General features: G+C 40.0%; 1 protein-coding gene across 4 annotated transcripts in view; it reads left to right on the top strand.

The window, feature by feature from the left end:
• The window catches only part of OXR1 (oxidation resistance 1), a 471,185-nt gene that overhangs the window by 338,189 nt on the left and 112,114 nt on the right, over window positions 1-20,882 (top strand). For all 4 annotated transcript variants that reach the window (XM_073330327.1, XM_073330325.1, XM_073330328.1 and 1 more), the window contains exon 4: window positions 11,590-11,672. In XM_073330327.1, the coding sequence (XP_073186428.1) occupies window positions 11,590-11,672 (83 nt within the window). The remainder of the gene's footprint in view (window positions 1-11,589; window positions 11,673-20,882) is intronic.

Raw genomic sequence — 20,882 nt, 5'->3', positions numbered from 1 at the left:
AGAGCCCTCTCCCACACTCTGAACCCCCCCAGCCCAGAGCCCACACCCCCTCCTGATCCCCAGCCACCTGTCCCAGCCTGGTGAAAGTGAGTGAGGGTGTGGGGGAGCAAGGGGTGGGGTACATCCTGGGTTGCACTTAAATTCAAAAAGTGATCTTGTGAGTAAAAAAGTTGGAGACCACTGATCTAAAGGTATAAAAATGACCTTTAATTCTAAAACAGTCACAAAACCATGATAGCCCTTTTCAAAATCAGACTATTTAATTAGGTGCTCATATATGACTAAAAGCCTAACCTTAAACTTCTCTTTTTGAAAGGTTAACTGTCCAGAGAAGTGGCTGTCAAACAGTGGTCTGTGGACCACAGCTGGTTTCCAGAGAATTGGGTGGTCTGGTGGTACTGTCTCATTGCTTCCAGATGTCAGACCATGAAAAAACAACTGAAAGTGTAACATCTTTGTACTAACTACAGCAATATACATGATAGCAAATAGAGGGGAGATAATCTGAGACAATCCCTCTATTGAGCAGAGGTCCATGCTGTCAGAAAAAATACTGTTCTAGAGTTCATAATGCTGGTTAAAATGATTCTAAATTTAATATTTGGTTTTTTGGTTTTTTGTAATAGATTACACACATCTAATTGCTGCTGAGTGGAACTAATCTAGTAAAGATGCAACTCTCTTTGCCTCCTCTGTTTTATCAATAGGCAAATGACAGCTAGTTGCTTCATGTTAAGTAGTGGTTTATTAGAATATTTTTTGAAAGAAGACTTTGGTGTGTTTTTTCTTTAGATTAAATTTAAAGGTAATAAAAATTTAATTATGGCCTAGACCAGTGGTTCTCAGCTAGGGGTATGTGTACCCCTGGGGGTATACAGAGGTCTTCTGGGGGGTATATCAACTCATCTAGATATTTGCCTAGTTTTACAACAGGCTACATAAAAAGCCCTAGTGATGTCAGTACAAAGTAAAAATTCATACAGCCAATGAATTGTTTATACTGCACTGTATGCTATACACTGACATGTAAGTATAATTTTTATATTCCAATTTATTTAATAATTATATGATAAAAATGAGAAAGCAATTTTTCAGTAATAGTGTGCTGTGACACTTTTTTGTATTTTTATGTCTGACTTTGTAAGTAAGTAGTTATTAAGAGAAGTGAAACTTGGAGTATGCAAGACAAATCAGACTCTTGAAAGGGGTACAGTAGTCTGGAAAGGTTGAAAGCCACTGGCTTAGACAAACATTAAACAAGGGAGACTCCTCATTGCTGTTTTTTGTGACCATTCAGATATGTTAAACCAGGGACCAGCAACCTTTGGCACACGGTTTGTCCAGATGCCGCAGGTAAACAAACTGTCCTGGCCTGCCAGCGGATTTCCCTGATGGGCCACGTGCCAAAGGTTGCCAATCCCCATGTTAAGCTAACTTACTTTTACCAAGGGGAGCTTCATATTTTCTCTCCTTTCAGTCTCATCCTTTTTAGTCTTTGATACTTGTGTTTTACCCAGGAAAAATTATTTTAAATAAACTTTTCCAGTCCATTTGTAGAACTTCACAATAAACTGAAAACCATATTAATACATGAATGGTGAGAAAGTAAGGTCCAATATTGTGTTTAGGGTTGAACTAGAGAAATTGTTCAGCGCTCAGAACAGTGAAAAATAAATGCATTAACGTGAGGTGAAGAAATCTTTGATTCCAGTGGCATTAGACCAATATATATGTTCCCAGAGGCGGAGGACCCAACCAATGCTATATGATTACAGTATTTATATTTTTTTTAAAAAAAGGAAAGGTGTGCAAAAGAGGAGGTTTAGTTTTCTGGCTGTTTGGTGGGGAGGAAGTTGAGCAATGGTACAAACAGAGCTACTCTTGAATTCATTCTTGGAAAGAGGTAGGAAGCTCATTTTTTGCTTCAAGTATACAAAGTATAAAACTTTACATTCCTCCATCTGCATCCAAGTGACAGACTATATTTGTTATAGTCACACTAACAGAGGTTCAAAATATGAAAACTAGACAAATTGGTAAAGGAGGGAGAAAATAACTAATGTCTTGAAGTGAAAAGTAGAATATTTTAATCTTCCCTACTATCATTTTCCCCCCCAAAATTAAGTTCAGAGAGGATGTTAACGCTTTGTGGGAGTGGCCAAGTTAAGGGAGGTTGTCTAGTGCCTTAGCTTAATAAAGTTTTTTGTGTGGGGAAAACTTCCATGCTTATCCGTGGCGTTTTGTTCATTGCTAAACTTGAATGTTGTTGTGAGTAGTGTAGGTATAGTGTCCTAGAATTACTATACTTACCATTGTACTATGCAGTCAGTCAATCTTCTGTCCCCAGTTTCTGCTTTTCCATCTCCTCTACAATGGCAACCTTCCTCACTTTTAACACTTATCTGAAACAGCTATAAAACTATATTTATAATAAAAATCTAGTCTCAAAACTGACATCTTGTGATGACAGTGTAGTTGTAGCTATGTTGGTCCTAGGATATTACAGAGACAAGGTGGGTGAGGTAATATCTTTTATTGAACCAACATCTGTTGGTGAGAGAGACAAGCTTTCAAGACATACAGAGCTCTTCTTCTGGTCTGGGAAAGGTATTTTCAGCATCACAACAAAATGCAAGGTGAAATAGATTGCTTAGTTAGCACATATGGTAAGAGACCATTCAAAGTAGAGTAGCCCATTAACATTTCTACAGTCATAGGACAAAAAGAGGGGGTTAGTGGGTTACAGATTGTTGTAATAAGATATAAATCAGTGTCTCAGCTTCAGCCATAATTTTTAATGTCTAGCAAAGTTATGAATTTAAGCTTCCAAGTTCATCTTTTGAAAGTGTTGTGCAGGTTTATTTTGGGGCTGAGGACTGAAAGGTCAGATATGGAGTGCTTGCTTTGTGAAGTGTTCACCCGCTGGTGAATTGGTGGTGGTGGCTTTTATCATTTTTCTATAATGAATTCATGCGAGAGCATAGTGATTGTCTGGTTTCACCCACAAAGTTGTTGTTGGGGCATTTAGCGCACTGGATAAGGTATACCACATGTGATAGGCATGTGTAGGATCCATGGATATTGAACGGTGTGTTGATCATTGTAATAGTGGAGATATGTCTGCAGGTTTTGCATCTGTTGTTCTGGCAAGATCTGCTGCTGCTTTGAGGTGATGTGTCCTGGTCTGTGAGAAGCTTGCTTCTGATGATGAGGTTGTGTGGTTATTTGAAGGCCAGAAGATGGGTGTTCATGTACAATTTTAGCCACAGTGTGGCTGAAGCATATAACTTAGCTTCGCAGGATACCCTTGGCGTGGGGTCCAAGCAGTTGCCCTGCTGGTCATCCCCTAAAGCTGGCCCTGAGTATTATTCATAATTTACTTAATGAATATTTAAGGTCTCTCTTTTTTTTTCCCAAGTTTTCGTAGGGGGGAGAGTCACTTCTATTTTTTACTTTAAAATAAATAAATAAAGTCCAATGGGGGTTGCCAGCACAAAAAAGGTAGAGCAACACTGCTTCAAAGGAAGCATGAGTTCATCAGAAAGTTGTCACTGGATAATGTGTCCAATTGTCAACCAGTTTCTAATCTCCTATTTGGTTAGGATTATCAAAGAGATTGTAGTAAGACAACTTTCATAGCATTTGAATGCCTCCAGTTTCCTTGACCTTCATGGGTGGTGGGTAGCATAGACAGGGGAAAGCTGTACCTCCCCAAACAGCCTGCATGTCCCCACCCACACTGCGCTCCGAAGCCGCCTCTTGCTTGCTTCCAGATCCTTTCCTGCTGTTCTGTGGCCGAGAGGTTGGGGCTCACAGGCTGGGGACGATGTGCACAAGGCCTGGGGTTGGGGGCGCTGGGGCTGAGCCCATGCCATGCCACCCGTCTGTCTGACCAGCACTGGGACCGTGCCCCCTGCCCAGTGCTCTGGGGCTGGGGGCACTCCGGGGTTGGGGGTGCTCTAGCCACACTTTCTGCATGGCGCTGGGGCCAGGAGCATTCCAGCTGTGCCGCCTGCCCGGCGATCTGGGGCTGAGAACCCATGGGAGAGCAGAAGGGGGGGTGGGGCCTTGGATAGAGGAGTAGGGGTCGGGGCTTTTCTTCCCCAACAGCACATTCACCCACTGTCCATGTTGACCTTTGTGAACTAGGGATTCCAAACTGGGTGTATCCTACAGGATGCGCTTGTCAGGTATCCAATTCAGGTGTTTGATCTATCACTTTCCTGTGATACCATGGACAGGAAGTGATGATGGAATGTTTGCAGGCCCTTGTTTAATTTCATCTCTGCATAGCAAAACTTGTAACTGTCTTCAAAAAGTCATTTTTAATATGCTATGATTTTGAGGTTTATTAATGATTTTTAAAAAAACCCACAACGTTAAGGTTTGTTTGCTTTGGATTAAAGCAAGGAAGTACTACAGTAAAACTGCAATATTGTGGTTGGTGCAATTTCTGGAAAATTTAACTACTGTCTTATTCACCTCCTTTCTAGGGTTAATAATCCCAATCTTTCCAATTTCATATGAGTTTTTCTATGCCAGTGATCATTTTCAAAAGCCTTCTCTGAACCACCTCAAATTCTGCAATCATTTTCTTGAGGTGAGGGAAACAGTATTACACACAGGTTTCAGAGTAGCAGCCGTGTTAATCTGTATCCCCAAAAAGAAAAGAAGTACTTGTGGCACCTTAGAGACTAACAGATTTATTTGAGCATAAGCTTTCGTGAGCTACAGCCCACTTCGTTGGATGTATGCAGTGGAAAATACAGTAGGGGGATTTTATATACACAGAGAACATGAAACAATGGGTGTTACCATACACACTGTAATGAGAGTGATCAGGTAAAGTGAGCTATTACCAGCAGGAGAGGAAAAAAAACCTTTTGTAGTGATGATCAAGGTGGGCCATTTCTAGCAGTTGACAAGAACGTGTGAGGAACAGTAGGGGGGGAAATAAACATGGGAAAACAGTTTTACTTGTGTAATGACACATCCACTCCGAGTCTTTATTCAAGCCTAATTTAATGGCGTCCAGTTTGCAAATTAATTCCAATTCAGCAGTCTCTCGTTGGAGTCTGTTTTTGAAGTTTTGTTGTTGTAATATTGTCTCTTTTAGGTCTGTAATCAAGTGACCAGAGAGACTGAAGTGTTCTCTGACTGGTCATAATTCTTGACATCTGATTTGTGTCCATTTATTCTTTTACATAGAGACTGTCCAGTTTGGCCAATGTATATGGCAGAGGGGCATTGCTGGCACATGATGGCATATATCACATTGGTAGATGTGCAGGTGAACGAGCCTCTGATAGTGCAGCTAATGTGAGAGAGGGAGAGAGAGACACACACACACAGATTGTGAGAGCTGGCTGCTGGAGAAGTCTCAGAGATTGTGCGCTGTCTCTTTAAGAAAGGCACTCACTCACTGCCCAGAGCCTGGTTCAGAACTCAGACCGCATCAGCTCTCTCCTGCTCTGAGTTCTGAGCCAGCCTGTCCCCTCTCCCTTGCTCTGTGGAGATGAGGTACAGGGGTGAAGGAAGGTGGATACCCTGACATCAGCACCTGCCTCCCCCTCACCCCCCACTCTGTACGGCTAGCAGGAGAGTCCTGGAAGCAGCTGCAGGAGCAACATGTCTGCAAAGCAGCAGGGAGGAGGGCACCTGAACACACACTGCTGGATGTTTGTGGCTCTGCTAATCAAGTGTGAGGCACTTGAGTTTCTCCTGGGCGGCCGCCTGACTGCGCAGCTTAGAGGGAACACAGGTCTTAACTGAGCTGTCTGCAGTGATGCCCAGGCCCCTTTTCTGAGTTGCTAGTTGATTTATGACCTAGCAAACTGGAATGAAGATCTGAAGTACTTGTGCAATATTTATTACACTGCCTTTCTTAACATTGAATTTCATCTGCTGTCATGGTGCTCATTCAGTTAACTAATATAGGTCCTCCAAAGTTCCACAGTCATTTCGGATCTTAGTTAACCTAAATAACTCATCTTCACATTTTGATATCTTGCCCCCATTTCCAGATCATTATTAAATACCATATGGCCTATTATAGAACCCTGAGAGACCTCATGTTAACCTTTCACCGAGATAAAAGTTGACCACTTACTCCTATTCTGTTTTCTTTCTCTTGGCCAGTTTTGAATCATGATAATACTTTGCCTCTGGCCCCATAACAACTTATCTTTAATATGCTCATGTGAATGACCTTTTCAACATGGCTGTGACCATCTGTACCCCTGTGTTCACCCCTTTTACAATACTATGATAAATTTTGTACAAAGTATGCCTTGTGAGGAATCCTTTGAAAACTCATAATTTGCGGATCATCGTTGTCCTAGTAAAATGTGTGGCAACATTGTATGTAAAGTTATGAAATTCTATTTTATGAGTTTGAGACATGTTTCAAGATTAGAAAAGCAGCCAGAAACCAGTTCCTCAGAGACAAAAGACAAACTGACACCCTCAGCTAAATGTCAACGAAATCAAATGGTCTATCACCTGGTTAAGTGGCTGTCCTTTGGCAGAGAAAAGGATGTGAGTAAAAATTTACATCTTGACAAACAGCTGGGGGTGCCAATCCACACAGACTTTCTCTCCTGAACCCAAGCTTGGGATGATTCTCAAAGAATAGAAGTGTAAGGATGGAGGACAGACTCCCCAGGTTGTTCCTCCCTTTCTCTCTACCCACTGTATCCACAACACCTGAAGAACAAAGAAACAGCCTTGAATTGGGAGAGGGATTCTGTCTGAAAGGAGTTCAGCTAGTAAGACTGTATTGAAGCATGTGGTGAGAGACTTTTGCTTTGAATTCACTTAGTTTGTGAAGTTAAGTATTTAATTGCATTTATTTTCTTGTAACCAATTCTGACTTTCATGCCTCATCACTTGTAGTCTTTAAAATCTATCTCTTGTTGTTAAACTTATTTTATGGTTAAGAACATAAGAATGGCCAAAGCTCCATCTAGCCCAGTATCCTGTTTTCTGGCAGTGGCCAATGCCAGATGCTTCAGAGGGAATGAACAGAACAGGTAATAAAGTGTTCCATCCCATCACCCATTCCCAAGTTCTGGCAAAAAGAGGCTATGTACACCATCCCTGCCCATCCTGGCTAATAGCTATTGATGGACCTAGCCTCCATGAACTTCTTTTTGGAACCCTGTTATAGTCTTGGCCTCTGCTAAGGCCCCCTTAGACTATACCATACTGATGCTAAGGGCTGTTGCAGCTTCCTAATGGGTGTATAAGAAGTACAAAGGTGGCTGAAAGCCATGTTTGTCTTGCTTCCTTCCTACCCGCCAAATTCCTCAGTCAACAAAAAGACAGAATAACATAAAATTGTGTCAGAAGTTCATTCCATGGTTTTCGTGGTACAGTACACTTGTCCATCTGTCATTTCGTTCCTATTTCTACTCTTAAGGATGCTAAAGTAAAGATCTCTTCTCATATCTGCATGATGACTGTAGTATGGTGTTCTGTTCTACCCATATGTGATAAGTTCCCTGTGGCTCTTCCAGTTTGGATTCTGCTGGGAGTGTCTCTTCATGTGTGTAAGTGGAATGTTAGAGATGCAATCCAACATCTCAGAACATTGATGAAAAATAGGCTCTTAAGATTGCCATATGCACTTACAATCACACAAAAAGATAACTCTGAATTTGAAAACTGTAAAGCAGAGTCTGTCTTTCATGGTGATGAACAAGGCATTCTGAATGGGGGAAGTCCTGGATGACTGGAAAAAGGCTAATGTAGTGCCAATCTTTAAAAAAGGGAAGAAGGAGGATCCTGGGAACTACAGGCCAGTCAGCCTCACCTCAGTCCCCGGAAAAATCATGGAGCAGGTCCTCAAGGAATCTATCCTGAAGCACTTACATGAGAGGAAAGTGATCAGGAACAGTCAGCATGGATTCACCAAGGGCAAGTCATGCCTGACTAATCTAATCGCCTTCTATATGAGATTACTGGTTCTGTGGATGAAGGGAAAGCAGTGGATGTATTGTTTCTTGACTTTAGCAAAGCTTTTGACATGGTGTCCCACAGTATTCTTGTCAGCAAGTTAAAGAAGTATGGGCTGGATGAATGCACTATAAGGTGCGTAGAAAGTTGGCTAGATTGTCGGGCTCAACGGGTAGCGATCAATGGCTCCTTGTCTCGTTGGCAGCCGGTATCAAGTGGAGTGACCCAAGGGTTGGGGCCGGTTTTGTTCAATATCTTCATAAATGATCTGGAGGATGGTGTGGATTGCACTCTCAGCAAATTTGCGGATGATACTAAACTAGGAGGAGTGGTAGATATGCTGGAGGGCAGGGATAGGATACAGAGGGCCCTAGACAAATTGGAGGATTGGGCCAAAAGAAATCTGAGGTTCAACAAGGATAGGACGGAAGAACCCAATGCACCGCTACAGACTAGGGACCGAATGTCTAGGCAGCAGTTTTGCGGAAAAGGACCTAGGGGTGGCAGTGGACGAGAAGCTGGATATGAGTCAACAGTGTGCCGTTGTTGCCAAGAAGGCCAATGGCATTTTGGGATGTATAAGTAGGGGCATAGCCAGCAGATCGAGGGACATGATCGTTCCCCTCTATTCGACACTGGTGAGGCCTCATCTGGAGTACTGTGTCCAGTTTGGGCCCTGCACTACAAGAAGGATGTGGATAAATTGGAGAGAGTCCAGCGAAGGGCAACAAAAAGATTAGGGGTCTGGAACACATGAGTTATGAGGAGAGGCTGAGGGAACTGGGATTGTTTAGTCTGCAGAAGAGAAGAATGAGGGGGGATTTGATAGCTGCTTTCAACTACCTGAGAGGTGGTTCCAGAGAGGATGGTTCTAGACTATTTTCAGTGGTAGAAGAGGACAGGACAAGGAGTAATGGTCTCAAGTTGCAGTGGGGGAGGTTTAGATTGGATATTAGGAAAAACTTCCTCACTAGGAGGGTGGTGAAGCACTGGAATGCGTTACCTAGGGAGGTGGTAGAATCTCCTTCCTTATAAGCTTTTAAGGTCAGGCTTGACAAAGCCCTGGCTGGGATGATTTAATTGGGGATTGGTCCTGCTTTGAGGAGGGGGTTGGACTAGATGACGTCCTGAGGTCCCTTTCAACCCTGATATTCTATGATTCTTAAAATACTCCTCTTTATTTCTTGATGATGTAAATGAATACTTTCATAAATTACTTCCTTCCCTTTCAGTAAAAAAGGAACAGTTCAGTAAAAATTAACTCAACCTCATGAGGCAGCGAAATAATTTTGAATTATTCAACTACTAGTGATCAGATTTGTTTGCAGATCATGAAATACTTCAGCATTTGCATTTGGAGAAATGTGTTGGAGCTGTATGCATTTGTAGCACAGGTGAAAAGGTACAGGCTGTTAACATAGGATTTGACTGCTCTTTTTGTTCTAACAGTTTGCAGGGGGATGTGGGAAGTTGTGGTGTACTGCTTAGTTCTAAAACAGTGGTGTCCAGCCTGTTGCCTTCGAGGTAGACTGCATTAAAACTTGTGTTTTGATTAAGCATGAAAGTATTCCATAAGTTACATCCTCTGTTTTTGAAACACTAAGATTTAAATCAACCTTGTTGCTATAGAGAGTAAGGTGGGGGGCACTGACTTCAACTGTTCCCTCTGCACCCTTGTGATGTGAGCTGGGAGTATTCTGAGCAGCTATGGTCTTTTAGCTGCTAGAGATCAAGGAGGCAGGAGAGAGTTGCTTTCTTCAAAGTTTGGCTGTCAGGGAGAGATTGTTGCACTCCACTGTCCTTCACCTAGCTTTCAGTGTGCTTGAACACTGAGCAATTTTTGCAGCTTGTCTTCAAGAAGCTTTTAATATGCTGTGATGTCGATTGTTTTAATTGTAAAAACAAACGAATATCCAGCCTTAATGTGGTGATTAAGGTGAGGAAGCACTACAATAAAATTGCAACATTCTGGTTGAAGAAATTTCTGGGAAATGTAACTATTGTCTTAACCTGCAGTTAAACCACCTTGACTTAATTCTTGAGAGTTTCATTAGTGTGTGTGTCACTCACTCAAACTTACCACTTTCCACACCATAAAAACTGACCCCTATTTTGAGTAACTATTTTAACACATTGTTGTAAATATGGGAACTTGTCCCCCAAGACTATTTCCTCTCCTGGAAAGTCCATGTGGCTAGTAAGTAAAACTTAGTAACATTACTGGAGGGAGTGTGTGTGTGTGTGTTGGGGGGGTATTTTTGTTGATGGCAAAGCCATCAAAGTTGTCTTTGTATAAGCATTTTGATAAATTTCATCTCTGTTCAGTGAGGACATGGTGGGGGACAGTTAGTGACTGCAAAATTGGAAAAGAAACTAGAGAAGTTTTATCTAAGCTTCTAAATTGCTGTGGGGGGGGGGGAGAAGGATAGTGGAAATCACTTAAATGTACAGTAAAAAACTTTTGGAACACTTTAAAAAAACTTTTACTTATTGTGGGTTCATTTCACTTTCTAACAGTATCCCTTTTCAAACTTCTTACCTAGTTGATTGAAATATGTAACGAGTATATAAACTGAAGATATGGACATAATCTATCAACACAATCAGTAGCATGCTGCAGTAGAACCTAGCTAACTTTTTACAAATCCACAAATGTGATTCTCTCAAGAAAAATTTCTCCCTTCTTCACAGCAAAGGTTTACAGCAGAGTGCTAGGATCAAGTCTCACGATAGGAAGGTTCTCAGATACTTTTACAAACTATACCTCAGTATTCCAACTTGTATTCCGGAAAGTACTAGTGTAAAATATAATGGTCAAATAACAAAATACATTTTATGTTGGTGAATTATCAAGCTGAATAAAAACTTTTTTTTTTAAAGTATACATTAGCAAAGTTCTAGTATAGCTGCAGGAAATTCCATTTCTTGTATTGGATCCCAGTAAAGCTGCAGACATTACAGGGTGGTGATGGTCATCAAAAAAAATCAGTATTTCGGAAGCCAAAAAAGAGCAATGCTTTTAAGTGCATCTTGACAGTAAAGTGAAGGTTATATGCATAGGGAGGATGCGCTTTACATCTTGTCCCTTTCTGACTAACATATATGGAGAAAAGAAGTCTTAGAGAGTTTTGTTTATATGTACAACTTGGTTTATACAAGTATTTATCTCAAACACTCTGTATTGTTCACCTTAAAAGCTGTAATTTTTAATTGCATCTAGTCTCCAGAAGCTGAGTGTAAACAGTGTCTGGAGCAGACAGTAATGACCGATCCTGTGCAACAGAAAACAAATTAAAGATTATCTTCAGCAGCATTGCTTGTGCTATTGATATATCCTTGCCTGATGAAGGAGATCAATCATTTTAGCCTTTCCTGCATTAATAGCATTCTGGATGATAGCAGATATTTATATAGTTAATGGATTCCCAGTTGTCTCAGTGGTTTATATTGGTCAGATCCTTAAAGCATAACAGGGGAGTGAAGTCCCTGTTCCAGCAGCTGTCTGTCTGTTAGAGAGTCGCAAGGAGCCAGCTGAATTAGATGTCTGCCCACGGGGCTGTAATCAGCAGCCTGTGACAGTACTGTGAGCAAGGAAAATGAATTTAACACGCTCCTTGCCTCAATTTTTTTCAGATACTGGCCAGAAGAAGAACCCAGACAAGAAAGATGGGCGACGAATGTCTTTTCAGAAGCCTAAAGGGACTATTGAATATACAGTAAGTTGCTGTTTGGCTGTTTAAATATTACTTTTTGCATAGTAATGTACAGAGTCTTGAAGTTTTTGATACATAATGTAAACAAAAAAGCTTTGATGATGCCCTTTATTGGCGTCAGTCCGTACTTTACTTCCGATAGTTGATTACCTTATTAGGAATTAAGTAGCTAGTAGTCCTAAGGTTTTCCAGGAGGGATATGAAGCATACTGCAAAAGTGAAATTTTAATTTTCTGTGCAAGTTAAATTAATAGTTGAATAAATGTCAATCAATAGAATTATCTCTTGAAGGCTAATTATTCAATAATTTACCATAAATAATGAACTATTAAAAGTCATAAGTGATTTTAAGCTTTCAGCATCATTAACAATCCACTGAATTCAGGAGAAATAAAATAAAAATAGGGTTAGGTCTGTCTTGCTGGTACCTTTCCAGCATTCTCCTACTAATTTCCATTGATCTATACCTCACAGAGCTGTACTCAGCAGTATCTGAAAGTGTATTTTCCCAGCAGTATCTGAAAATGGAGCCTTTCTCTGACTGTTATGTTCTTGAAATGACCCTCAAACTGCTGCAGTCAGTTTTTCATGTTTCTGGTTACTAGGGGAAACTGAAGTGAGAAGTATCTCTCTTGTGTTGTGTTTTAGGCTATATAATTACTGCATATGAATTTTCAATTAACATGTTGGAAAATCAGTCAAGTAGCTCCTGAACAGTTTTGAAGCTTTGTGAGGAAATAAAAATAAGTATTTTCCGCTATAAAATGTGTAAAGAATGGGATATAAAGAGGTCTAGTGAAGAAAATTATGGCTTTGTACAGGAGTTAACTTTGTCACTTTTTTCTTATCTACTAATATGGATAACCTTACCTTCAAGAAATATTGTGGGAGGAGTTGGGAGTGGGTTCTTGAGATTAGTCCAAGCTAACTTTATTAGTCTGGTTTACACAGAAAACAAAACTTCTTACACTGTTTTGCTGTTGAATCTTTATTTTATTGAAGTTGCAATATACATTTAATCTTTCATATGTTGAATTTTTAAAAATACAACAAATAGAACAGATTTTCTTTTACCTTTTAATATACATACAATGTCATAAAAATTTATAATTGCTTCCTAATTATATCACTGAAATAGCTGGGAAAGATTATCAGATGCAACTTGTAAACCTAAAGTATCAATCGACTGTCCTTGTACAATTAATAAAACCCTTCTAATACTGCATAAACGTATTACCTTGTGACTATACATTCAGCTACTCTGACATGTACGGTGAAACAAAATAGGAAAGTGTATTCTGTAGAACACACTATTCTGTAGAATACTTAATCAAGTGGATGTATTCTAGAAATAACTGTATTTTTGTGCCAAGTAAGCACACAGTTCTGTATTGCAATAGCTGAGAAAGTGTGTGTGTGGGGGGAGGGGAGTTGTATGCCATAATTGAGTTTGAAACTTGTGTGGCTTGAGGGTTTTTGTTTGCAGTAACATTGTATGCATTACACATTGTATCTCCAACAGTACTTATCACTTGATTTAGTGAAGGAATATAGTTCACATAATGTGCCTTCCCATTAAAGGGGTCCCATTTGTGCATCTGCAACACATGTATTTTGATTTACTTAAGAGTTCATTGTTGATTTAGTCATGCTGTGGTCTCCTTGGTGAAATTTTTCTGTTCACGTGTTCTGTTGCATCAAGCTTATGATAGCTTGCAATAATGTGTGTGTATATGTTACTGCACGCTATCATAAGTTACCATGCCATCACCCCATGTGCACCCATTGAATTATAGGGCTCTGCAGTCTGGGTATTCAGCACATACAGGATTTGGGGTTCTGCATCACAGATGGGACCATGATGACATGCTACTCCTCCACTAACACTTGCATGTTCATATTGCACAGAATGAAATGTGCTTAGATTTCTGATTGCTTCCTTCTTTTCTATATCTGTGTGAAGGATTGGGCCTACTCTATAACACCCTCTTCCAACTGGACCCAGGCTGTTGCCTGCAGAGCTAGCTCCTTCCCTGGGGAAATCCTGCCTGGGGCCCTATTACAGAATCCAGGTAGGGTAGTCTCTGGACCAGTTAACTGCTGTGGGTTTTATTTCAAGCCTTCTTAATGAAAACAGGATCCGAGTTTCACAGCCTTTTCCCCACGAAGCCTGTACAGGTTATGTTCCTTTCCCCCAAATCTATCCCTCACCCCACGAGTTTATCAACCAAAGTTCCTGGCTCTTACCTCAGAGCCCTTTGTGCTAATAGGATTTTCCTCAGTCTCCCTTCTGTCAGTCTTGTCTATTGGAGTTGCTCCTCCTGGCAGTTGCTCCAGCCTCTGGCTGGTATTGCTGCCTCCTCTCCCATATCCTTCTCCACCTTTTATGAGGATGAGCCAGCTAAGTTACCAGTCTTTTTCACAGGTGCAGTAGGTGGGGCTAATTAGTCAGCCAACTGCAGGCCTCTGACGCCTGAGAAATACTCTTCATAACCCCATTCTCACTCCCCACCCTCAAAAAAAGTGGTATCAATAATATATTTTGCGACAGGCTATTTTACATCTTTTTGGGGACTCTTGGGCCTTATCTTTTCTTCCAGCTGCAGATTGTTTACAACAGGGAAAGACTTAAAGTTTATATTCTGTAAAACTCACAGAACGAGATGGTATATTGTTCAGATATGCATAGTCAGTGTATTTGATTCTAAAAACAGCAAACACTCATAACAATAATTAGTCCTTCTGGGTCAAATCTCAAATTCAGACATGTAAAAAATCATAGCATACAACTTTTGGACCCTTTTGCCCTATCTTCTAGTAATTAGCATCAACTTAGAAAAACCTGCATCTGTCAATTCACAAGGCGGTGCCAGCAGATATGATACTGGGGGTCCTCTGTTATCCAAGCCTGTACTGGTTTGGATAGATAATTGGCTTTGCATGATGCAAAGAAATCTGGTCTCATGAGAAATCACTATTATTGTAAATATCAGCTTCTTTAACTGTAGGGTTTCTCTCCTTTTCTAAAAATCAGTCATCTGAGAAACATAAAAGGATGTATCATCTGCTTTAAAACTCCCAACTGCAGTGGCTGTTCCTACCCAATTGTGTCTCAAACCTGGTATATTGCTCTGTAAAATTTCCTGAAACTATGTTCTGGGTTCCGTTGCTTAATAAACTGTACTACTTCTAGTAGAGAGACAAGGTGGGTGAGGTAGTACCTTTTATTGGACCAATTTATGTTGGTGAGAGACAGAGCTCTTCTTTCAGGTCACCTTGTCTCTCTAATATCCTGGGACTAACATGGCTACAACAATACTGCATACTACTTCTAGTAGGGAGCAGCACTAAAACCACAGAGATCATTAAGTATACTTTTGAATACCGTTTCCATACTAATATCTTACGTAAGATACACTACTGTAGTATCTGAGAGCCTCAATTTTTAATGCATTATTCTCATGTGATTTATGTTTAGGTTGCAGTATATAGTAAAGAGCTTTCACGTATTCGAATGATGCCTGATACACGATAAAAGCAACCATATTTTGGACTTTCAAGAGCATCTGGAAAGAATTTTTGTGTGGATGACTCTGTGCATGGTTGCTGGCTTATTTTGGGGGAGATATGTTCAATATGTATTGTTCGATATGAATGCTAGACATATTTCTGGATCCTTCATCCATCCTTGCAGAAACTAAAATTGCAGACCAAAGGTCCAGTTCCTTCAGATTCCTACTGAGTTTGGCAATCTTTTCTCTTCCTGCTTTCTGCCTCCCCCATTTCTTTTTCCTAGGAGATCAGGCTAACCTAGAAAAGGTGGATCTTCATGCTGACTTGCTTCAAATGGTCCACTTCTTGGGTTCTTGTTTCATGACAGTAAGTCTGGAAGAAATTAGACTTAAACATCAGAAGGTGTATGATAAGGTTGACAGATGCTGTGGCCCTGGTTCCTGGAGCGGCTATACTGAGAATGCTTAGTCAGGGCAAACTGCTATGGTCCAGTGGGCAAAGACCATCCCCAAAACTGGTGGTTTATTCTGTAATCAAGTTTCACCAAACCAGTAATAAAACAGCTTCTGTACTACCTTACTGATTAACAAGAAGCCAAAATACCATTCCCCTTAAGCTGTACAGTCTTTGGCTCACACCCTGACAGCTGTGTCTAATATAGTGTGGGTTACTAACATCCTTATTTACCATATATAAAGCTTTTCCAATCCCAGAAGATGGGACACATTACCCACCAGGTTAGTGAATATTTCAGCTGTTACCTAAATACACACTTACAGCCAATCATTTATTAACGAAATCTAAGATTTATTAATAAAAAAGAAAAGAGAGTTGCTATGGTTTGAAGCTAATCTGTTTCCTCGGCATACACCGGTAACTAGTTGCATTCATTAACCATGAACCAGTTCACCGGTAGTTTACTACAAACTTAAAAGAGAAATGAAAACAATAATATTACACCACGAGTCCCATCTAAATGATCATATCCGCTTTTGATCTCTGAATCAATAGAATAAGTGTAGCATCTACAAGCTAACTAGATCACATTTTTAAACTTCTAACAAGATATAGGTAAGCACAGACAAATACAATTAGTATCTATTCTTAATTCTCTACTGATACAGGCCTACATGTCAAGGATTCTAGTCTATTTAACATGGCTTTGATAGCTATGTACAAGGAATGGCCCTGTTTACTATTTCAGTGCTCTTTTTTAATATGTCCTTACAGGTTGCTTTCAAGTCATCCAGCCTGCTGGTTGCTTAACCCTCCCTGGCTCAGCATCACAGATGACTGTAAACTCTCAATAGCTTAAAGAGGCCCTACTCTTGAGTGACTGTGGACCCTTGTCTTAATCCTGTGGGTCTTAAAGTCCAGTCTTCAGCACACGCTCATGTTAATGACCTGTCTAGCCAAATGTAAGAGTGAAAGTGCAAACTAAATATTTGATATGTCCTCTGTAGTGGACAGATCAAGTAGATTGCCTGTAAGGTTTTACTAAAACCTCTGATCATAGCTACTGAAAAAGGTTTGCCAGTAGTTGCAGAAAACTTGTGCCTGGGTCCTCCACTCTGGTAGCTCACTTGATGGGCTTAACTAAAATCAGTACCATGAGGGAAGCCTCATTGTGAGAAACTGTGGCATTCAAAGACCGGTCTAGCAATGAAGCGGCCAGTAGTTCCTCTCTTCTGACCACTTTCACCTATGGCTACCCTCAGTGGTTGCATGGTATGGAAGATACCAAGTGCCAGACTATGTACTGGCAGCTAGCCTTACTCTTTTTGTGGTGCAAGGGTGGTGGTTGTTTGGTTTTTTTTTCTTCTTTTTCCCCCTGCGCTGTACCCCATGTGAGTGGGTTGAGAGAATGTGGCTTCCATAGAGTACAGTTTTTTATGTTTTTGGAGGGAGGAAGAGAGGAGAAGAGCATCTAACAGTTCATGTTCTCCATCTGATCACTAGCCAGAAGATAAATAACTCCATCTTTGTGACTTGGTTCTCCACTGACTTGCATCTTTTGTAATCGCATCTGTGCAAAGTGCGTGTAAAATGCTACCAGATTAGAACTGTACACTTGCTTGGATAGATATAAGCAACTACACAAGGTGCAAGTCACTGGAGAATAAGGCCCAATGCATTCACACAGCTGAAATGGAGCTTGTCTGGTAACCAACTAATAGATAGGAAAGCCAGGAGGAGAGGTTTTTGGTGTGTGGGGGGTTGCTTTTAGCTTTGTGTTTTAACTAAAATGAAAACACAACCCTCTCAGAAGAGAGGAAGCAGAGCTCCATGCTTGCTTGTTAATAGTCTGTGTTGTAGACCACGCTGAGTGGTCCTTAATTTGTTTTATAGTTTTTATCAAATGTGCTTCTGTTTTAATTGTGTGTTTTAGGAACTTGGATATAAAAAGGGTGGCGAAAAGGAGTCAAACTTGCTCACTAAAAATCTTTGATCACTCCAAATTGTGTTGGAACAATTGGCCTGCTCAGGACTGGCTTATAGTGAGATATTGCTGCGTGTTGGAAATAGATGTTAGATTATGATGGTACTTTGCATGAAAATTGAATTAAGTGCAGTTTAAATAGTGTACTTTTTTGCTTGTCTTAAATCAGACAAGAGGTTGACTAATGGTACAAGTTTATCCAGTTTAGCAACTAACAATTGAGTTCTGGTGTGTGTGTGTGTGTGTGTGTGAACTTCAAGTTAGATGAAAGTCAAAACAACTTTACATAATGAATTTTAATAAATGTTAATTTGTAGAGCTCTGGATACAACACTTTACTTTGACTTGACTGTCAACTTATTGCCATGTCTGTAATGAACAATAAATGCCTGGCTCTTATGTTCCAATTTGGTTATGTAATTGTAATTAAAAAGTGACATTTGGAATAATGGAATTCAGTACTTTTGCATAAACACATACAAAAATGTCTACATCACCATGGAATATTGAAATATCAAGATGTGCATTTTTGCAGACATGACTCTAGAAGTTTCCAAATGTCAGTTGAGCCGTTGGTTACAAAAGAACTAAGTTTGCACATGGCAGAAAACACATACATGAAAGCATCTAGATAATTTAGCTTCTTGTGTCGACCTAATTATGTCAGTGTACACACTATAGCCTTGCTCCCGCCGACTTAAGTGTCCTACTGCACTGGCATAATAACTCCACCTCCACGAGAGGCATAAGTTTATTCTGTGTAGTTTGATGCGGTGTCCCTATAGACACTGTTACATTTTTGTGAATTTCACTGCTCCCCTGGACTGAACATAGGTCGATTTAAGTTTATAGGGTGGACATACCCTTAATTGTGTTCACGTGGTAGTCTAATGTGGAAGTGACTTTTTTTTCTAAAGTAAAGAAATACTTTGGCATCCAGAATTGCCGTTTAAGAACATATGATTTGTAATGTGTTCTCGGATAGATCACAATCATCCCTGAAGCTTCCACCTTTGATCGTGTGTGTTTAAGAAACCAGAAATGTGAAATATGTGGACAAGCTAACTATCTTTTCTAAAGCAAATCCACTTTCCTAATAGTACATAATGAAATTTTACTAGTAGTGCCAGTTTCTTCCAGTCCCCTGGGATAGAAATTACCAGATGGAAGGGAGAACATGGAGCTGCGGAAGGAGAACTTCCTTCAACGCTGCCTTTCTTAGTCACCCTTAAGATCTGCCTGAAAGAATCTTCCAGTTCCTTGTTGTAGCAAAAGATAATGAATGAAACCTCACAGACCTCCTCCTTCCTCCTGGAAAGCCATATTTGCTTCTTACTATGTCCAATACTGCTTTCAAAATTTGTTTTACTCTGCCAAGACATTTAGGTTGCTCCACAAACCATTAAAATACAGCACAGTTTACAAAACCAGGGTAACCAGTGGAATCCATGTTGACTGGTGGAAGAGGGGAGAAACCAACTAACGCACAAGACTTTTTACAAAAACTCAGTTCTCTTTTGTTTTATATATAACATAGAGAAATGCACGCGCGCACACACAGTGATATTTGAGACTTGGCTATCCTATTAATTTAAATGATGGCTGCAGCTGTGTGAATTTTCTTACTCCCTCAAGACAGCTATTGCAGAGCTGAGTATCTGCAGCACTCATTGAAGTTTCTTCTCACTAGCTTCCATGTGCCCACCATGGAAAAAGCAAAAGTCAAATGTTTGAATCTATTTGTGCTACAGTACGTGCTGTCCTCATCTTCTGAAGTTATTTGATTGTATTCCTGTTTCTACCCACTGCCTTGCTCTGAAATGTTTCCTGTTTGCTTGATCAACATTTATCACCTGTTTCATTTATACTACACTACTTAAAGGGATACTCAAACAATTAGTTTCTATTTTTTAGATTATGGATTATTTGTTTTTTGAAAAATAGATGGCATTAAAGTTAAGAACAGAAATGTTACTTTTGGTTAAGTGTTTGGAGGGCAGCGGTCTGTTTTTTGTGGGTGTTTTTACAATTTCCATATTCCTTTGTGTAGCTCTGGATTCCTTTTACATTATACTATTTCATAACAGAAATCAAAGAAACGAGGAGTTCTTGTTGTTTTTTGCTGATACAGACTAACATGGCTAGCGCTCTGAAAGAAATCAAAGATTAAGCTGACCAATCTTTTTCCATGATCCAAGCAGAGTGAAAGACAAACTGAAGTGATATTTGCAACACTGTAAAGAAACCATTCGAATAATTAGACCGTGACCCTCTAAGACTATCCCTCTGTTTTCTCAGTGTACTGCTCCTTCTTATGCAAGAATAATTTGGATATTTCCACATTGTCAAGATGTGTTTGCTGCTGTCACTCAATTGTTAATGAATGAATTATTTAAGAAAGAATGCTTGTCCCTGAAATAGATCCTTGTGGGATTCCAGCTGTTTTTGTCATTAAATGTATTCCTTCTAATGTGCTTTATTAACGGCCTCAAAATGCTGTGATCTAAGTGATATTAATGACACTTGGTGGGATGATTCTAATGAAAGGAATGTTAAAATCAGTGGTTTTAACCTATTGAGAAAGGACCGAGTGCCCAAAAAGGGATGGGGAATGTCAAAAATGGCATTACCTGTTTCTGAGTTACTGATAACTCAGAAGAAAATAATCTTGAATACTTATGGATCAATGTCTTAACAGATAAAGCGCAAGATTTGATATTGGTGTCTGCTACAGACCACCAGAGAGCATACTTAAGGAATAGGATGACCATTTCCTTACACACCTGTCTGTCATGTGTAAGAAAAATAGCTGTGAGATCATGGGGGACTCGAGTTTGAGTGACACACTGGAGGTCTCATGCTACCAGTACTAAAACATTCTTGGAATTTCAAATTTTGTAGATGACCACTTCCTAACTAAGTGTTACATTCAACATGGGAGATGTCTATATTAGACCTCATCTTGAAGCTAAAGAGGAACTGATCACCAAAATAAAAAATTAATGGTAACTCAGGTACAAGTGATTATGACTTGATCACATTTATAATGTACAAACAGAGTAAAATCCATACCTTATATATATAGATACTGGTTACTTCTAACCTCTTTCCACTTAAATATATATATTATTCGTGCTTGAAAAGGGCCACTTTCACAAAGCTGCAGACAGTTGAGCCAAATCTGAGCTGGGAGGAAGAATTTAATCAGAAAAATGTGAATGATAATTGGGAATCGTTTAAGAACAATTTACCAGATGCCC

This window comes from Lepidochelys kempii, chromosome 2, assembly GCF_965140265.1.
Source record: "Lepidochelys kempii isolate rLepKem1 chromosome 2, rLepKem1.hap2, whole genome shotgun sequence".
In the NCBI taxonomy this organism is placed as follows: Eukaryota; Metazoa; Chordata; order Testudines; family Cheloniidae; genus Lepidochelys; species Lepidochelys kempii.
Note: the sequence above shows the minus strand (reverse complement) of the source record. Positions and strands in the feature narration are given on the sequence as shown.